At 38.2% G+C, this 19,927-nt stretch overlaps 1 protein-coding gene across 1 annotated transcript; it reads right to left on the reverse strand.

Annotated features, from left to right (window-relative positions):
• Window positions 1-2,265: 2,265 nt before the first annotated feature.
• LOC133806061 (uncharacterized) lies at window positions 2,266-4,687 on the reverse strand. The gene is made up of 2 exons (XM_062244196.1): window positions 3,407-4,687; window positions 2,266-3,363 (listed from the first exon to the last, which is right to left on the reverse strand). The coding sequence occupies exons 1-2, from the start codon at window positions 4,685-4,687 to the stop codon at window positions 2,266-2,268; spliced, it is 2,379 nt and encodes a 792-aa protein (XP_062100180.1).
• Between the last annotated feature and the right edge of the window lie 15,240 nt (window positions 4,688-19,927).

Genomic DNA, 19,927 nt, shown 5'->3' on the forward strand with positions numbered 1-19,927 from the left:
CAGCTACCATCAGTAGCTCAGCTGAATACCTCTGACTAACTTATAGTTAAAACAACTAAGTCTAAACATTATGTCTTTTTTGATCAAATCTATTACAGAGTTAACACTTTGAGAAAAGTGCTGAAACAGACAAAAATTCCTATTAAGCCACAGGTGATAAACGGTTGCTGAACACACAGCAGCCTCTAGCAAGGCATGAGAGCCCCCCTTCATATCCTCAATCCAAGCAGTCCAAGCCGTGAAACTAAGAGGCCATTTGCACCGAACCCAGACTTGAATCTGCCGAACCACCTGCTGAGAAAAGAGGCACTCAAAAAATAAATGATTGTGATTCTCAGCTGCCATCTCACAAACCGGGCAAGAGCCAAATTCAATAACCATAGAAACTCTAATTAGATGATCTCTAGTTAAAAGCTTAGAGTTAACAGCTTGCCAAGTGATAAACTTGTGCTTAGGAATACTTAATCGATTCCAAACAAACTGATGGTACTTGGCCGGATTTTGGTGGATAAGCTTAGCACATAACAGCCCAATCCTAAACTTCCCATGATAACTCGCATTATCAATATCCTCCTGAGCAAACAAGTTACGCAAATGACAGAGTTTCTTCCAATACCAGCTAGTGTCTGATTTTAGCTGGTAGTTCCAGAAAGCAGCCCCTTTTAAGTACACCGAATGAATCCATTTGACCCACAAAGTCTCTTGTTGATGGTTGATAGCCCAAATATACTTCCCAAGCAAGGCCTTGTTCCATTTAGGACCTTCACCAAAGCCCAAACCACCAAGGGATTTCGACAAACACACAGTAGACCAAGAAATAAGATGGAAATTACTCCTAGTCCCATTGTGTCCCCAGAGAAACCACATACATAATTTGTCGACTTCCTTAATGACACTTTGGGGCAAAAGAAAGATATTCATCCAATAGTTACGCAGCCCAAGAAGAACAGAAGTAATGAGCTGAACTCTTCCTGCATAAGAAAGGTGTCTACTAGACCAAGTATGAAGACGGAGCTTAATCTTTTTCAAAATTTCACCACAGTCAGCCTCTTTCCATTTAGTAGGCCGCAAAGTGATCCCCAAATATTTGAGAGGGAATGAACCTTCCTCAAACTGAAGCACTTCTTGTAACTTAGATTTTTCATGATCCGAGATACCACCAAAGAAAACTTGAGACTTGTTGAGATTAGCCGACAGACCCGAACTAGTACAAAAATCAGCAAACACTTGCTTAATAACCTGAACTGAGTTAGAGTTAGCTTTGCAAAAAATCACTAAGTCATCGGCAAAGCATAAATTGATGATTTTGAGACTTTTACACATTGGGTGGAACCGAAAAATAGGTTGGATCGCTCCAAATTGAAGCTGCCTAGACAAATATTCCATTACTACAACGAACAATAAAGGAGATATAGGATCCCCTTGACGAAGGCCCTTAACCCCTTGAAAACCCCCCTGCAGCCGCCCATTCAACATAAGGGTATACGAGGTACCCCTGAGGCAAACCATAATCCAATTTATAAACCTGGTAGGAAATCTAAAGCAGGTCAACAATCTTTCCAGAAACCCCCAATCAACTGTATCATACGCCTTACTCAAGTCAATCTTCAAAACACATCTCGGGGAAGTGTTCTTCCTATTATAGTTCTTGATCAAGTCCTGCAAAATAAGTATGTTATGAGCCAATGATCTCCCATGAATAAACGCTCCCTGATTAGGACTGATTATAAATGGAAGAACTTCTGCAAGTCTACTGCAGAGCATTTTGGAGATGCACTTGTAAAGAGTGCTGCAGCAAGCTATGGGGCGGTAGTCTACTGCTCTACTAGGAGCCTCAGTTTTAGGGACCAAAGTGATTACTGTTTTATTAATCTCAGAAGGCAGCTTCCCAGTGTTGAAAAAATCCAGCACTGCCAACGAGATTTCATCCCCAATTTGCTTCCATAAAACCTTGTAGAAAGTTGAGTTATACCCATCTAGCCCAAGGGACTTTGTACCCGGAATACTGAATATGGCTTTCTTAACATCAGCCTTAGTGAAGTCTCTGATTAAATCCATCTGCTTATCAATCTCCAAACAAGGCCCAACTGCCATGCATTCTGTTTTAACACAACCAGTAGCAGTACTAGAGCTGCCCATGAAACTCTTAAAATGATCTAAAAAATGATTCACTACTGAATTATAATCATCAATGATGTCCCCAGTATCATTAAGAAAATAAACAATCCGATTCTCCTCTCTCCTTTTTTTAATGCAAGCATGAAATTAGGCCGTATTCTCATCTCCTTTTTGCAACCACGTCACTTTACTCCGCTGAATCAAGAAGCTTCTATACCTAGCATAGTGGATTTTATAATTGATAGCAGCTGTCTTTTCTGTTTCCTGAGCAAGGATATCAAAGGGAGATTCTTGAACTTTAGTTAAAGCCACTTGATAATCACCCTTAGCTTGATGGAACTGCTGCTCAAGATCACCAATTTCTGTACTGTTAAACTTCCTCAGAATATGCTTCAGGCGCATTAGCTTCTTAGTCACACCCCATAATCCTCCAGCTGTCATAGGTCTCAGCCAGCTGGTCATGACAGTTTCCTTGAAATTTCTGTGAGTGGTCCAACAGTTGAAAAATCTGAACGGTTGAACTCCTAAATTCCCAGCCAACAGAGTTTTAACAAGAAAGAAACAATGATCAGAATACACTTCCCAATGTAGTTCAGCGAGGGAGTGCATCTTACAGTCTATCCAACCTTCATTAATAAAAGCATGATCTATTCTAGAATAGACCCGATCACCCCCCTCCTGTTTATTAGTCCAAGTAAAGTTTGAACCAACACATTTAAGTTTAGCAAGATGAGAACTAGCAAGCCAAGCATTAGAGTCAACTAACTCATTAGCTCCTATCTCCCTTCCCCCCACTCTATCATCAAATTCAAACACTGAGTTAAAGTCTCCAATAACCAGCCAAGGCAAGTTTAGAGTAGATAGAGATGATAAACCCCTCCACATTTCTAATCTCTCAGCTAACATACTGAACCCATAGACAAAAGTAGCCACCACCTCCTGTTGTAAACCAGAAAAGCGCACCAGACAGTGAGTAAATTGCTGGTGAACCAGCAGCACTCGAACATTGACAAAGGACCTCTGCCACAAAACCAGAATTCTTCCCTCTGAAACCGGGCTAGTGAACCAATCCCAGCCAATCATCACCTTAGACATCATGTCTTGAACCTTATCACCCTTGAGTTTATTCTCTAACAGAGCACAAATACCAACTTTATTAACCTTTAAGAGACGCAAAATAGCTTGCTGTTTGTCCCTCTTATTCAAACCCCTCACGTTCCAGCAAAAGATGTTTGTACTATCCATCTGCAAAAGAGTCAAAAGGAACCCCACTCATCTCCCCTGTCACCTGTTCTTGAAGCACTTTAAAAACATTTTTATCCCTGTCCAACTGTGAGCTTACTGTCTTACTTTTACTCTTAGATGTCCCAATCTTCCTAGGCACTTCCCAATTTTCCTTGTTAGCTGGAGACCGAGCTAGATTTGTACTCTGAGCCTTATCCTGAACTACAGCCTCACCAGTCCCAGTTACCATAGATGTACTCTTTGGCCCTATCGCAGCCTCATGAGACTCAGGTGTCTCCCCAAGTGTTATCGTTGCAGCCTCGGCACCAGAAACAGGAGAAGGCAATTTTGGATCTAGTTTGTTCTTAGAGACCCAAACTTTTGTATCACTTTTCTTGCATTCAGCAGCATTATGTCCATAGCCCTTACATGTTGAGCACTTAATGGGGAGCCATTCATATTCCACAAATTGTTCCTGGAGCTGACCACGTTCATTAACAAAATGTATTATGAAGGGAGGGTCATCTGTAATATCCATTTCAACCAACACCCTAGCAAACTTTATCATAGATCTATCCTTAGTAAACTTATCCACCATGATAGGCTTCCCAATTGTACTGACTAAGGCACTAAGACAGTTTTTCCCCCAATATTGTAACCCCAAATTTGGCAACCGGATCCATAAAGGAACAGAATGCACCAATCTGATCGAGTCTAGTTCTTGAGTCCAAGGCCTCACAATAACCGGCTTCCTATCAAACTGCACAACTCCATTCTCCAAAACAAAATCCCTTGTAGCCTCATCATTGAACTTGACAATGGTGAGACCCATATGCATTCTCACTACCCGTTCAATGCCCAAATGTCCCCAAATTCTCTTAACAAACCCTTCAAAAACTGCAAATGGTGGATTTGCACCCAAGACCATACAAATCACAGCAGAATTCCAGTTCTGAGCCTGTTCAGAAACCTCCTCCAAATCAATTTGGGCAACTTTCTTCCCATTTTGTAGAAGAGGAGCCGCATAATGAAGCTTAGCCGATTCATTAATCTGATATTTTTCTCTGAGATTCGCCCAATGAGCCTGGGCAGAAGCTTGAAAGTCCCCTTTCCCACCAATTGAGTCCACATCCTTACCCAGAATATCATCTATCGGAACATCATGAATATCCTCAGATCGCAACTCCGGTGATTGTAGACCCCGGTTCCCTACCAACCCAGTCGAAGAACCATCTGCTTCAACCTGTTGATCATGGTGAACTGGTACAGTAGGTTCAGTAGGTATTGTGTTCTCCTCAGTCCGAGTTCTAGTTGCAGGCTTTCGAGCGACTTTCTTCTTCTTCATCGTGGAGAGAAGAGAGAAACTTCACACGCCCTTTTAAGATTAATATATTGCTTCCAAAGAAAGAACATAAATACTCAAATATATTTTTGTGAAACATGCATGTACTTTAATGTTAAATACTCCAAATAAGTAGTTGGGATTTGAACTATTTGTTTGTGTAATTTTGTGAATCAAAAATCTAAATAACTAAACAATGCACATGGGTGACTCTTGATACATTTTTATTCTCTAATATTTGATTACCTCTTTTTTTTTATTTTCTTTATTTTACCATCAAATTATTAAAACAAAAATCATAAATTCATTTCCATTTTCATTTCTTTTCACTAACTTTTTTTGTTTATTTTTCTACTAATTTTTTTGTTCTTAGTTACCTCCTTGTGGAATCGACTGCCCATCTACTACAATTACCGCTAATGAATGTCACATTTGGGTGTTAAATATTATATATATATGGATATCCATATTAATGGAGAATCACTAGGTTACCTAAAGTTAAATATCAGTATTAATTCTTGATTGTATTTAGGGTAGTTACTTAATTTTCTTAGGTCATATTTATCTCTATAAATAGGGGTCCTTCCTCTATTGAAATAACACACAAAATTTCACTCTTCCTTTACATTACTCTTTATCTATCTCTTTCTCTACTGTTATATTTTAGTTTATATTATTCTCAATAATTTTATAACAAAAACTAAAATTTACTATGAAAAATTACACATTTTTAGAAGACCTAACACTACCTATTTATATTGCATAGTATTTCAAAATAACTAAAAAAAATTTAAAATAGAACTTAAAACTTAAAAGTAATAAATTTATATTGAATAACTCATAATGAATTCTGTGAAAATATATCTGTATATATTATAAATGTGAGTTTAACGAAAATTGTTGTTTTCCGTTAGATTTAACACTTTTTTTTATTATTTTCTAACACTGTTAGTTTTTAAGTCATCTAAATAAGGTAAATAAATTTAAAAAATAAATAAAAAGTAATAAAGTCATATAAATAAGGTAAATAAATTAAAAAGAATAAAGGAGCCACAATAATTTTTCATCACATATTTTAAAATTTCATATTAAAGTATTCAAATTAGTCTATCAATTATTTTTTTCAAAACTATAACTAAACAATATTTATGTGCTTAAATTTATTATTTTTTTCTTTTATTAATTATTTATTTTGTCATTTAAGGTATTTTGTTTATCCAAACATATATGTAATAGTAAAATAAGACATAAATATACACTTTTTTCTTATTTTTCTGTTTAGTTTTTTAATGAGAAATTACTTATTTTAATTGCCCTAGCCATTAATTAAATAATATATATTTATCCAAACATAGGCTCGTTGATCATTCCTCGACTATATGGTCCCCACGAATAATCACTAAGCTCTTAGTCTCACTCGCCACCGGCCTTTCTGTCCTCAATTGTCTGCACAACAACATCATAAGGAGTGTGCTTCTAAGCCTAGTAAGGAAAATACAAACAAAAAGTCATATAAAAAGTAGTCATAACAGACATATCATAAATCATACAAAAGTTCATAACAATGTTAACCTATACTAATCATACAAAATCACAATATATTCTAGGTCATAATAAGTCATAATCAGAGGTCATAATTGTAACGACCCTCAAAACATACAAGGCAAAACATGCGGAAATTTAAAAAATTTACTTTTAACTCGTTGTACCGAAAATTCATATAAAAAATACTTTTAAAAGATCATGTGCACACACTTTTATTTTAGTAAACGGAAATACAACTACTCTTCCACATAGTTATAACAAAACAATTATCCCAAAAGAAATAACAAACTTCCAGCTTTTTCTTTTCAAAATAGTGATCCATCAAAAACGTCCCCAAGTTGGACCAGATGTACATATCCTCAAGCAGACTTTGGCATTCACTGCTCCACTTTGCTTTTGCACTTACCTACAACATGAAACAACTAGGTAAGCGAAAACACTTAGTAAGAATAGCTTTGCACACAAATATACTAAACCTAGTAACTAGTTGCCTTAAGGTAGTTATCACTATCGATCCTTAGGGTATTTGATAAATCCCAACCCTATCATACAATTCTCAAACAATGGCCAAATCAAAATCAAATACTTTGACTGTACCTAGCAAACAACGTTACACATATCATGATAACCTGCACTCATAAAATTCAAGAACTTTCGAGATGTATAACACATATTATAACTAATCAATGAATCAACATCAAGGGATCCGGGCCTAAACCCGATTTCAGCATTTATGTCCTGGCTCCAACTCGGACTATATTACCATTGTCATGGCTCCAACCCGAACTATATTTTTACCATGTCCTGGTTCCAACCCGGACCATATTACTGTTTACCCAAAAAATACTTACTTACTGACGTGGCAAAATTAGTACGCACGTGGGTCGCACGTGACTACTTAGTGATTACATCCAGGTCGAACACCAGCCAGAAGAGACGTTGCTCGATGGATTTAAGAAAGATGCTGAACAATACGACAGAAAATGAGCTGACATATGCCACCAGGTCTGGTCGTGGTAGCGAAGCCAGAGTTCAAATACAGTTATAAGTCAAATATTTCTAAGATATTTGACCCTATTTTTATGTAAAGATTATGATTTCTGTTATTATTTTAATATTCTTGAATCAAAATGTAGACACGGCCCATTGGCCCATATGTATATCCTTGAGTCTATAAATAGGACTCAAGGGACTCATTGAAAGAGGGAGAATCATGTTTTTCTATTCACAAACTTTTGTATCCTTTTTTGGAGCTTGTGAAACTCAGTAAACCCTAGTTTGTTGATCGCAGGTTTCATAATACATCAATAAAAATACTAAGTGCAAAGCCCATGGCCATTCGCAGTCTGGGGAATTGACCTGATCGGGTCTTTGTCTACGGGAAAAGAGAATGTCAAGTATGCAATAGTTGTTGTTAACTACTTTACTAAGTGGGCCGAAGCTGAGCCACTCACAACAATCACATCCAATAAAGTATTGGATTTCGTCATCAAAACCACTAAATGTCATATCGGTTGCCGAAAAAAATTGTCTCAGATAATGGCACGGAATTTGACAGTGACCTTTTCATTGATTTCTGCGAACGACACGGTATTACAAAGAGTTTTTTGTCAGTTGCCCATCCACAAGCCAATAGACAGGTTGAAGTTGTTAACAAAACTATAAAGGACACACTGAAGAAAAGGCTCGAAGAAGAAAAGGGGGCATGGCCAGAAATATTACCAGAATTACTTTAGTCGTATAGAACATCTCACCGAACAGCAACAGGCCATATGCCATTTTCCTTGGCCTATGGTTATGAAGCCATGTTACTCGTTGAGCTAGATCCACCAGCGCATAGAAGGCTAACATATGACTAGAGCATGAATAACCAATTTTTAATGGAGTCTTTGGACTTGGATAACGAAAGATAGGAGCAAGCTCAACTTCGAGTTGCAGCTTACCAGCAAAAGGTCGCTCGATATTTTAACTCTAAAGTACGCGAAAGAAAGTTTGACGTGGGAGATTTGGTACTTAGAATATTTTTTCTCAACACTCGCGACTAGAATGCTGGAGTACTCGGCCTGAATTGGGAAGGTCCATATCAAATTGAAGAAACCCTTCAACCAGGCACATATAAACTTGCTCTCTTAAATGGAGATCCCATTCCTCGCTATTGGAATGGAGAACACCTCCGCAAGTATTATCAATGAACAATTCTTTTTAAAGAGTTGGCTTGTATTAACTTTACTTTTTACAAGTTTGTGAACAAGGACTTGTCAGATAATGACTGGTCGCTTATAAGTGTAAGATCAATTTTGATCACTCGTACAGACATGATTTTGTCCATTTACTACAAGAAATAAAAGGAACTATGCGCATCTAGTTATTCTTGCCAATTATTGTATTTATTACAAGTACTTGCTCATTACGTGTGTTGTTTTGCTATATTATCATTAATTGTTTATAAAGTACGTGAGCGGTAAGGTTTGAACAGGACTTGGTCATGGAAAGTTACCGAGAACCTTAAGCTCCTCGATCACTTGGGGGCATGTAAGATACTAAGTGCGCAAATCATATCAACAGACATATGTAAACACATGAGAAAAATAAGGGGAAGCATACTACGACACTTAGAGTATTTTTCAAAAAATTTAGTTAATTTTGTGAAACCTTAACAAAGTATTATACTAAGTTCGGTCATACGAGCAGATGTTATAATAGCAATGAGTATATTATAATATCACAACAAAATTTCTTTACACCGCTCGGATGTAATTAAAATATTAAAAGGAAGAAGCTGCTTTAGGCAGCAAAATTGTCTTAACATTACAAAATGTTGTTCATGTGTTTTAATTAAATGAATAAAAAAGTTACTGTGCAGCTGGAGGAGGGTCTTGCTGAGACTTCTGGTCGACTGATGTTCCAGCGTCTTCTTCAACACCATCATTGCCTGTCGCCAGAGAGATTTCAGGAGAATCTGAGGCATTCTAGGAATTCCTTTCCTCCTCTTGGCGAGTAGCGCACTTTGTGAGTTCAGATTGTCTCATTTGCTCGGGAAGATAGTTGAAATTTGCCTCTAGATTGTTTTTCTAAAACAAGTAGAAGCAGTTAAAGGTAGCTCCTCTGAACCTCTCCAAGTTTTGAGAATTTGTCTCCTCGAGCAGCTTAACTCGTTCCTCCAAACCAGTAGCCTCCTTCATGCTGGCCTGCAGATCTTCTTGAAGCTTGGCTGCTTCCTTATAGTTAGTCTCTGAAGCTTCTTTAAGCTTCTCCTTGGCAGCAAAGGCTTTGGCCAGCTCTTCTTGGCTCCTCTTCAGCTCCTCGGTTAAACTGGTGACTTTGTCTTCAGCCGCCTTAACCTTCTCCTCGCAGGCTTTGATCTCCTCGGCATGTTTTGCATCGACCTCCTCGGTGCGACGCCAGCCATCGTTCAGGTTAGGATACCCTGCGAATAGTAGAACAATGAAATTTTTAGAGCTAATCAAAGGAAATGTTGTTCGACTAAAACAAAATATAGAAGAAACTTACACTGAGCAGTTCGTTGAACCCACGAGGAAGGACCTGGCTAGGTTTCAATGCAGAAAGACAGGCAAAGGCCTCATGGCTGCGACAGTGCTTAGGCAATCTCTGCAGCTTGTCGTTTGTTGAGCTATAAGCATTGCTCAATAAATCTGCGGCCAAAGATCTTTCTGCCAGTTGGTGGAAGGAGCAGTGCGAGGATGAGGAGGAGGCGTAGTTGATTTACAAGGAGCAGGAGCTGGAGGGTCCTCTGGTCGAACTCTTTTTCTAGAGGGCTCTCCACTGCCTTCTCCAGGGTGTTATCTGCTCGACTTCTTCCTGCTCGGAAGAGCGTCTGCAGAGGCGTACATGTTGAAAGCATCTTCAGATGGCATGACTGCAAAACAAAAACAAACAACCAGATATGTTAAGAAATACTTTGGCGCAATAAAGGAATAACATAAAGAGAAATTCTAAGTAGTATACCCGAACTATTATTATTGGTCGTTACATTATCTAAAGAACTATTGCTACACTCACTATCTTCCTCGAAGAAGTCCAAACTACTGGTCGTAAATTTAAAGTTGCCATCCCTATCGAATAAATGACAAGGGATGGGCAGATTATCTAGGAGTGAGAAATCTATACCGTTTTCGTATGAAGATTCGAGTATAGGGCCGGTGTATTCACGTAGTTTTTGCTTTCCCCTCCCATGTTGGGTAGGGGTATTAGCAGCTCAAGTGCTAGGAGTTGGTTCTCGGATGGTCACTCCTGTTGGTCGCCGTCTCTGGGGTTGTGACACATCTTGCTGCTGATCGGGGATGTCTTGTTCATTAGTGACCTCTCTAGTGGCACTCCCCGCGGTGGATTCCCTCACATCCTGCTGAGGTGCTAAAAGGCTGACCAGCCTTAAACTGCTCTCCGTTACCAGCTCCTTGATGCTTTTTTCTATATTGGTCATGCTGGCCAAGGTTGCGGCTCTTGTCTCCATCTCTGGAGTGGGGTCTGGTCGGTACCATGGACCTAGATGCAGCACAAGACAACTAAGGACAAATAAAGACAAAAAAAGGACTAGTTAAAGGTCGACCAGAGATTATAAGTTTACCTCCTCGTGTGAAGGTCAGATTGTCAACAACCAAGTCGGTTGTAAGGAAGTGCTCTTGGAAGTACCTTCCTACATTGGACTTGTAGGTAATATCACTCAAGAATGTGCGAGCAGATTCCTGGTGGCAAAAGTGGAAGAACCCCGTGTTGTTCTGGTTGGGGTTGGATTTGAGATCGAACAGATAGTTGATCTCATGTGGAGTAGGCACAAGCCATTTTTTGTGGTTGTATATGATATAGAGTGCCAAAAGTACTTTATATCTATTGGGTGTTATTTGGAAAGGGGCGACCTCAAAATAATTGGCCACCCCTCAGAAAAAATCGTGCAAGGTAAGACTGCCCCTGCTTCGATGTGATACCTCAACCAAGCGTTGTAGGCACCTCCGGGTACATTTGCCCTCTGGTCGGGTGTTGGTTTGGAAAGGGTAATCCCAGAAATCCCATACTTCTTGGGGTATTTTTCCACCATCCTGGTCGATATGACACTAGGAAGGGAAATGTACCAGTCTACCTCTACTCGAGGGCCATCGCAAGGATGAGCTTTGGGCTTAATGTCTAGTGGTGAAAAGTTTAAAGGTTGAGGGTTGTTTGAAGGACCCTCGGTGTTAGTTGTCGGCTGGTTAGAAGGTGAATCTGTTGTTTTCTTTTTCCTACAAGCAGTGTATTTGACATGACCCATGTTCGATTGGTTGTGTGGAGGACTGGTCGTAGGGTTTGATTGTGAAGCCGAAGGCTTAGGAAAAGGCAATGAAGGCTATTCTTGATCCTCAAATAGCAAAGCAAGAAGATCGTCGTCTATTGGTCTCTTACCTCCCCAGGGATCATGCATGAATATCTGAGAAGAGCAAAGGGGAAGTGAGAATCTACGACCAATAGATAGAAGAAAGAGAAAAGCAAGGATAATGTTGCTCGTGTATAAAAGTTAAGCTTTTATACGACCAGCAGCATCCTGATAAAAACACAATAAACATGCGAATATTTTGAAAAAATAGATCAAAAAGTGAATGTGAAAAAAAAATTTGGAAAAACTTTTCAACTCCAAAAACAGGCGGGAAAAACCCAGTTTTTCCAAAATACTCAAAATCGAATTTTCACTTCGATTTTGGACCCAAAATCAATATTCCTATAGCCCACATTATTGTTTAAACATTATCTAGTATTTTATACTACCTAAACTCCTTATTCTAGAATACTTATTCTATGTATGTTTGCTTAAACCCGGTTACCCAAAAATTTCTAAGGAACAATAGAACCCTAGTTACGAAAATTCGTGAATCAAGACCATAATACATAAAAATTTCTACAAAAATGAGAGGGTGGATTTGAAAACTTACTTGGATACGAATTGTAGGAGAAATCACGAAGGTTTTGCTCAAAGTTGCTCGAAAACGTCTCAAATCTAACTGGAATCTCTGGGTTTTCTTGAAGGTTTGCCTGAGTTCTTGAAGAGAGAGAAGGTTCGGGTAAAAAATGAAAAAGATGAAAAGGCTTATATTTATACTGCTCAGGGTGTTAATAAAAGGTAATGATGGGAATGGGATTTCAATGTACGGGGAATTGTAATAATCGTCAAAACATTTCTGGGAAACTGTAAAGGTCATAATTATTTGCTTTTTTGAAAAAGTACTGACAGATGTGATAGATCAGAATGGCTGCTGGTTGAGTAAGTTTATTAAATGATAATCGCATTAAAATAAACTTGGGGGCAAATGTTTACCCAAAAAATACTTACTTACTAACATGGCAAAATTAGCACGCACGTGGGTTGCACGTGACTACTTAGTGATTACATCCAGGTCGACCAGCGACCAGAAGAGACGTTGCTCGATGGATTTAAGAAAGATGTTGAACAATACAGCAAAAAATTTGCTGACATATGCGACCAGGTCTAGTCGTGGTAGTGAAGCCAGAGTTCAAATACAATTATAAGTCATATATTTCTAAGATATTTGACCCTATTTTTATGTAAAGATTATGATTTCTGTTATTAGTTTAATATGCTTGAATCAAAATGTAGACACGGCCCATTGGCCCATATGTATATCCTTGAGTCTATAAATAGGACTCAAGGGACTCATTGAAAGAGGGAGAATCAGTGTTTTTTTATACACAAACTTTTGTATCCTTTTTTGGAGTTTGTGAAACTCAGTAAATTCTAGTTTGCTGATCGCAGGTTTCATAATACATCAATAAAAACACTAAGTGGAAGTAGGTTATTATCTGGGGCCGAACCACTATAAATCCTGGTGTCGTTTAGTTCTTGCATTCATCTTACAAATCTTTATCATTTTGGTGACTCTGTGTCATTGTCTAAATCATCAGTCAACAATTACCATTGCCCTAGCTCCAACCTGGACTATATACTTACCATGTCCTGGCTCCAACCCAGACTATTTTACGTTAGGGTTCTAGCTCCAACCCGAACCAACTTACCATTTAGAATGCCAAAGCATTGCAAGAGTAGGCATTAAGCATACCCTGGTCTTAACAACCTTAACAAAACTAGTGTAATCTACTACTACAAGTACACACTAGTATATTCATGTTGTAGCCAAAAAATAGAAAGGATAACTTACTTGGAGTCCTTAACTCCCAGCTAGATCTTTAAAACTATTATTCGTTTTTCCTTTTTCGTGATTACTATAATTAATACAATGTACTAAAATTAAACTATGGCATACTCTTATAGCTAATATTCTATGATAGCTACATGCAATAACGTTTTCTTAGAGACTCTATACTATAGCCTCTTATACACCTTTCAGTGTATAAAGCCAAATTTTGTTTCAGTCTTTACAGTTACTTGAGAAAATCGACCTCACTACAACACGCTCTCCGTGTTGTGCATCTTAATATTCATTAACTAGAGAACTATCTTATCGAATAACTCGTATTTTGGTTTTTGGAAAAAGGAGTTCTACTCAACTCCTATCTTAGAAAAATACCAACTTGTCGTCCTCTCACGAAAGTTTACCATTTTCCATCATTTACCAAAATACCTCTTTTTTACCCTTTACAAATAATATATGACAATTTTATCCCGTTCTCTTAAAGATTCTACAAAAACCCAACTCCTATTCTTATTATTTTTATCCATAACCTAGAATCTCTTTTTACATTATTTTTTAAAAGAAGGGCAATTGGACCCTTAACATAAAAATTGTAAAAATTAACTTTTAATTTAACTCAAGCTGATTTGGGATTGGTTAAGTCTCCAAATCCTTAGTTATCTTTACAAAGGATTATTTCTTTTAATTTCCAAAACTTTACTTCCACTATTTAATTTAAGGGATAAAATCTCCTTTTCAAACTTTTGCCCCAAGATGAATTTTGGGAAGAAACCCTTAAACTATTGTTCATGTGTTCTGTGTCATAAGGACGGGAACTAGGTGAAAGCCTCACGTCAAAACTTGTTTTAGGTCAAGAGAACTAACCTCCCAAAAATCATTTTTCGTTAAGGTTTGGAATTACTACGTTTCAGTTTTTAGGGCAAACGTAGAAAAATTATTTCTCTTAAACCTTAACACATTTTTCTCTAAAAATTTACAAAAGTTCTTATACACATCTTAGCTAATTCCCCTCATGATTTCATAATTTTTGGGATGGCAAAACTCATTCAAATTTGTAAAGCAATCTGGGCAGTACCAGCTGCTCAAAAGTTTTTTCCAGATTTTAAGGTAACTTTGAAAATTCACTTCTCTTACACGGTAGCCCAGTTCTTTCTAAAAGTTTACAGAAATCTTTATACATGTCTAGATTAGATTATTTAAAATTTTCAAAAAAATTTAAATAATAAAACTCATAAAAATGTTTAAAGCAATCTGGGTAGTGCTTGCTGCCCAGAAGTTTTCTTTCCAGATTCTAGAACAAACTTTTAAAAATCACATCTCTTACACCTTAACACATTTTACTCTAAACTTGTACAGTGACTCTTATAAATGTTTAAACTAACACCCTAACAAATTTCATAGCTTTTTGATTAGTAAAACTTGTTCAAAAGTCAAAATAAGTTGGGCAGTGCATGCTGTCCAGAAATTTTTCAGATTTACATCATATTGCCAAAACGTTCATAACTTGGGTTTAAAAATACATTTTTATAATTTTACAAAGCCTATAATCAAGTACTCACAAAAAAATATGCAACTACACAAATATTTTTCACAGACAGAGGCAGTAGAGTGTGATCTGACCAGTTGGAAGCCAGATCATGAAATTTTGGCAGCATGCATTTTTACACAACCAAATATCAATAAGCACTTCTAGCATAACCCTAGCTACATGCATGCATACAAATCATCATACCACACATAAATCTCAACCATAAGCATTAAATAAGCTCTAAAACTATTGAAACACCCTATACAACCAGATCTACAAGAATCACCACAAAACATAAAGAACTGAACCATAGATTCTACCTTTCGAGCCCTAGCTTGGAGATGTGTTCCTTAGCTCTTCAAAACCTTCCTTTGGTGCTCTAAACTCTCAAAGCAGAGCTCCAAGTCCCACATGCAGAATTTAAGAAAAGTATTTTGGTAGAAAGAAACTTAGATGAGGGACACAAACATGCAAGGTCACAAAAACCTCTTACCTTGCTTTATTTGATCACGCTCAACTTGGAAATCTGACTAGTAAGGCTTCTCTTGAACCCTAGAACACAAGAACAAGGTTATGCATGACTTTTAGATCACATGCATGCACAAGGAACTCTAGGGTTTGGGTTTGAATAAGAATGAGAAGAATGAATCACAAGAGAGGATTTCACTTACCTTGAACTCGAATTGCTTAGGGTTGAACACTAGCTTCAATGGAGTCTCTCCTTGAGAGAGAAAGAGATAGGAACGAAATGAGAGGGAGTGAGAGAGCCTTTGATTTTTCTTTTTAGAGTTAGAAAAATGAAAAGGGAAGGGGAATAAGGTGCCTCAGTTTTCGGGTAAAATGTTAGAGAAAGTTGTTTTGAGAAACACAAAACTATGATTAAACTCTTAGCTTGTGAATGGGTAAGACTCTCTATTCTCTTTGGGGTATGTGTCCTAGCTCTTGAGAGCCCTATGACCTAGCATTTCTGCCCACCCCTCTCTCTCTCTCTACCCTTGGAAATTACTTTTATGCCTTTGCTTATTTTACCTCTCATTTAAGGGATCCAAGGGCCCTTCGGGAATTTTGTGCTCTAAATTTTCCTTAATTTGTAACCTATAGTTTTTAAATATCTCCAAGATTAATTAATTAAATTAAATGTGACCCACAACCACATAATTTTGGTAATTTTATCAAATTGACCGAAATTCCCTTAGAGGCCCAAGCAAGAAATTCTCAATCTTAAGCCCGGTTGATTGGAATTCAAATCTCATTCAATTTTTCTTAAACTTATTGGCTCGACTATAAAGTCTTAGTTGCCAGAAAAAATTAATATTTTTATGTCATAGTATTTCCTATTTTATTTAATCCAAGATTTTTCTCCCATTAGGTTTTGTTCCTTGGTCCGAGACCAATCTTTCTTTGCATAAAGCTGGATCCTTTACCGGATCATCACAGCAGCTATAAAAATTCACGAATCATCACAAATTCACAAAATCTCATTTATCTAAAAAATATTTCACCTAATTCTTCACTGGCTCCAATTGGCTACTAACGGTGTTCACAACACGGGATGTTACAATACCTACAATTTATAAAAGTTTCATCCTCAAAACTTTAAAACAGATGGGGATACCGCTCTCGCATCTCGGCTTCCTTCACCCAGGTCACCTCTTCAATGATGTGGTTACACCACTAAACCTTTACCAAAGGTATTATTTTGTTTTTTAACACTTTGTCTTTCCTATCCAGAATTGTGACTGGTTTTTCCTCATAACTCAACTGAGGATCTATGCTAAGTTCTTCGTAACTTAGCACATGAGTGGGGTCGTTCACGTACTTCCTTAAGGTTGACATATGGAATACACTGTGAATTCTAGAGAAGAAACTCATCCTCTTGTTGTTTCTCCTTAATTTCATCTATTAGTGTTGACATGATCGTGATGTAAGCTAGTTTTCCAGTATTAACTCAATTCTGGACTTCTTAATATCATCTTGTAAGTGTTGTGCTATCCCCTTAAGTGTTGATATTCTTCCGTAACTCCGTCTATTAAGCGCGTCTGCCACGACATTAGCCATTCCCGGATGATACAAGATCTCACATTCATAGTCCTTTGCTAGCTCCAGCCACCTCCATTGCCTCATATTGAGTTCTTTTTGCGTAAAGAAGTACTTTAAACTTTTTTGGTCCATATAGATTTTGCACTTTTCTCTGTACAGATAGTGCCTCCAAATCCTTAGAGCGAAAACCACCGCTGCTAATTCCAGGTCATGGGTCAGGTACTGCTGCTTGTACTCCTTTAGCTATCTTGAGGCATATGCGACCACCTTTCCATCTTGCATTAAAATGCATCCAAGTCCCTGCTTCGACGCGTCAAAATATATTACAAACTTGCCTCTATCATTTGGGACATATAGAACTGGGCCTGATATGAGCTTGTCCTTTAATGTTTGAAAGCATTACTCGCACTTCTCCATCCATGTGAACTTCTGCTACTTTCTTGTTAAATTTGTTAAAGGTGTAGCTATTTTGGAGAGCCCTTCAACAAATCGTCTATAGTATCCTGCCAAGCCCAGAAAACTTCTCACCTCAGTGGCACTCTTAGGTTTGGGCCAGTCCTTCACTGCTTCTATCTTGGCTGGATCTACTTCTACGCCATTTTTATACACAATGTATCCTAGAAATGTCACCTTCTCTAGCCAGAATTCTCATTTCTTAAACTTAGCGTATAGTTGGTGATTTTCTAGTCGTTCCAACGTCATTCGTAGGTGCTACTATTGCTCAACGTTCTTCTTTGAGTAGATTAATATGTCATTTATGAACACCACAACGAAATTATCCAAGTAGTCCTTAAAAACTTAGTTCATAAGATCCATGAACGCAGCTGGTGCGTTTATTAAGCCAAAAGACATTACTAGAAACTCATAGTGTCCATATCTTGTCCGAAAAGTCGTCTTCGGGATATCTTCTTCTCGTACTCTTAGCTGGTGATACCCTGACAGCAAATCTATCTTCGAGAACACCGTAGATCCTTGTAGTTGATCAAAAAGATCATCGATTCAAGGCAAAGGGTATTTTTTTCTTGATCGTCACTTTATTTAGTTCTCGATAGTCAATGCACATCCCCATGCTCCAGTCCTTCTTCTTGACAAAAAGCACTGGTGCACCCCAAGACGAATAGCTCGGTCGGATGAAACCCTTGTCTAATAGCTCCTGCAGTTGTGTCTTTAATTCCTTTAACTTGGTAGGCGCCATTCAATAGGGAGCTTTCGAGATTGGTGTTGTCTCTGGTGCCAACTCTATTTCGCACTTGATTTCCTACTCGGAGGTAATCCCGGTAGATCTTCTGGAAACACCTCGAGAAATTCGCATACAATATGTACATCTTTTGGTCTGAGTTGCATCTCTCGTGACTTGTCCACCACGTTAGCTAGAAATTCCTGGCAACCGCTACTGATTAACCATTGAGCTTTGAGAGCTGAGACTATCGATATGCGAGTTTGAGAAACTTCTCCTTTGTAGGTGAACTGTTCTCCGCCTTCTGTTTGAAAGTTGACTGTCTTACCCTTACAGTCTATTGTGGCCCCATGTTATGCTAACCAGTCCATGCTTAATATTGCATCATAATCCTTAAGGTCCAACTCGATCAAATCTACTGGTAACTCTCTTCCTTCAATTCTAACTACAACTCTACACACCCCTCTACTAGATAGCATTCTTTCCCCTGAGGGTAACTCCGTGACAAACTTATCTCTAAAAATTTCGCATGGTTTATCTAAGTTATCAATCATATTCATAGAGACAAAAGAATGTGTAGCTCTTTAATCAAATAAAACATTACATGGTTTGCCAGAGATAGTGATCTAACCAAATACTACTACATTGCTAGTTTTTGCCTCACCTTTTGTAAGAGCGAAAACTCTGGCTGGTACTAGTTTCATCCTTCTTTTGGTTTCTCAATTTTGGGCAGTCCTTCTAGAGATGACCCTTCTCTCCAAAATTGAAGAAACCCTTGGTCTTATATCGGCATTCTCCTAAATGCTTTCTCTTGTAGATTTAGCATTGGGGATATTCTACGTAAGGCTTTTTATTTCCATTTCCTTCTGATGTAGTCTTTCCTTTCTTGTCAGCCTTCTGGTTTTGACCACCATCATGTTTCCTCTTGTGGTCGTTTTGTTCACTTTTGTTCTTTTTAGCGTCCCTCCTGACCACACCTTCTTTCCAGATTCGATCTTCTGACTGTTCGGCTTCCAAGGCTATTTTTAATGTTTCTGCGTACGTGGTTACTTCCTGAACTAGCTTCACGTCTTGGGATATCATTGGCTTCAACCCTTTTATAAATCTTTAAATTCTTAGCATCTCGGTGGATATCGTGTCCGCTACGAACTTGGCCAGTTGAATTCCCTTGAGTAACCGCGATAAATTCGTCCATCCTTGTGGCTAGAATCGCAAGACTGTAATACTTCTTATTGAACACTTGGACAAACTCGTCCCATGTCATGACGTTCACATCTCGAGTCTGCTTCACTATATCCCACAAGATGCGGGTGTCTTTCTTGAGTAAATTCAAAGTGCACGAGACTCGATATTCGTTTCCCAATAGCATATGTTCTAAAATGGATTCTACTAAGCGAAGCCATTCTTCTGCTTCTATTGGGTCTGATCCGCCATCGAAGTTCGGTGGTTGTTGCTTCATGAAGCATTCATATACTTCCTCGTAGTGAGTTTCTGCCAACTGTAGTAATTGTGCTAAGGAAATGACTTGTTGCCCCACTTGTTGTTGTCCTTGGTTTATTTGGAATTCTTCTTCTCTCCTCCTTAGCTCTGCCCTAAGACAGGAATTTTCTCTTTCCAAGTTTTCTCAAGCAGTAACTGTCTGTTTTTCTACATCATTAGGTGCTTCTGGCACTCTCGGTGCAGCTAGCATGTTAGGAAACTCTTCATATATGGGGTGGCGGTGACTCTTCTTCCTCGCCCTCTCCCCCTTCCTTGGCCTCTTCCTCGCCCTTTTTCCTATCCTTTTTCTTGGCCATTTA

The sequence above is a fragment of the Humulus lupulus genome, chromosome X (assembly GCF_963169125.1).
Source record: "Humulus lupulus chromosome X, drHumLupu1.1, whole genome shotgun sequence".
NCBI lineage: Eukaryota > Viridiplantae > Streptophyta > Magnoliopsida > Rosales > Cannabaceae > Humulus > Humulus lupulus.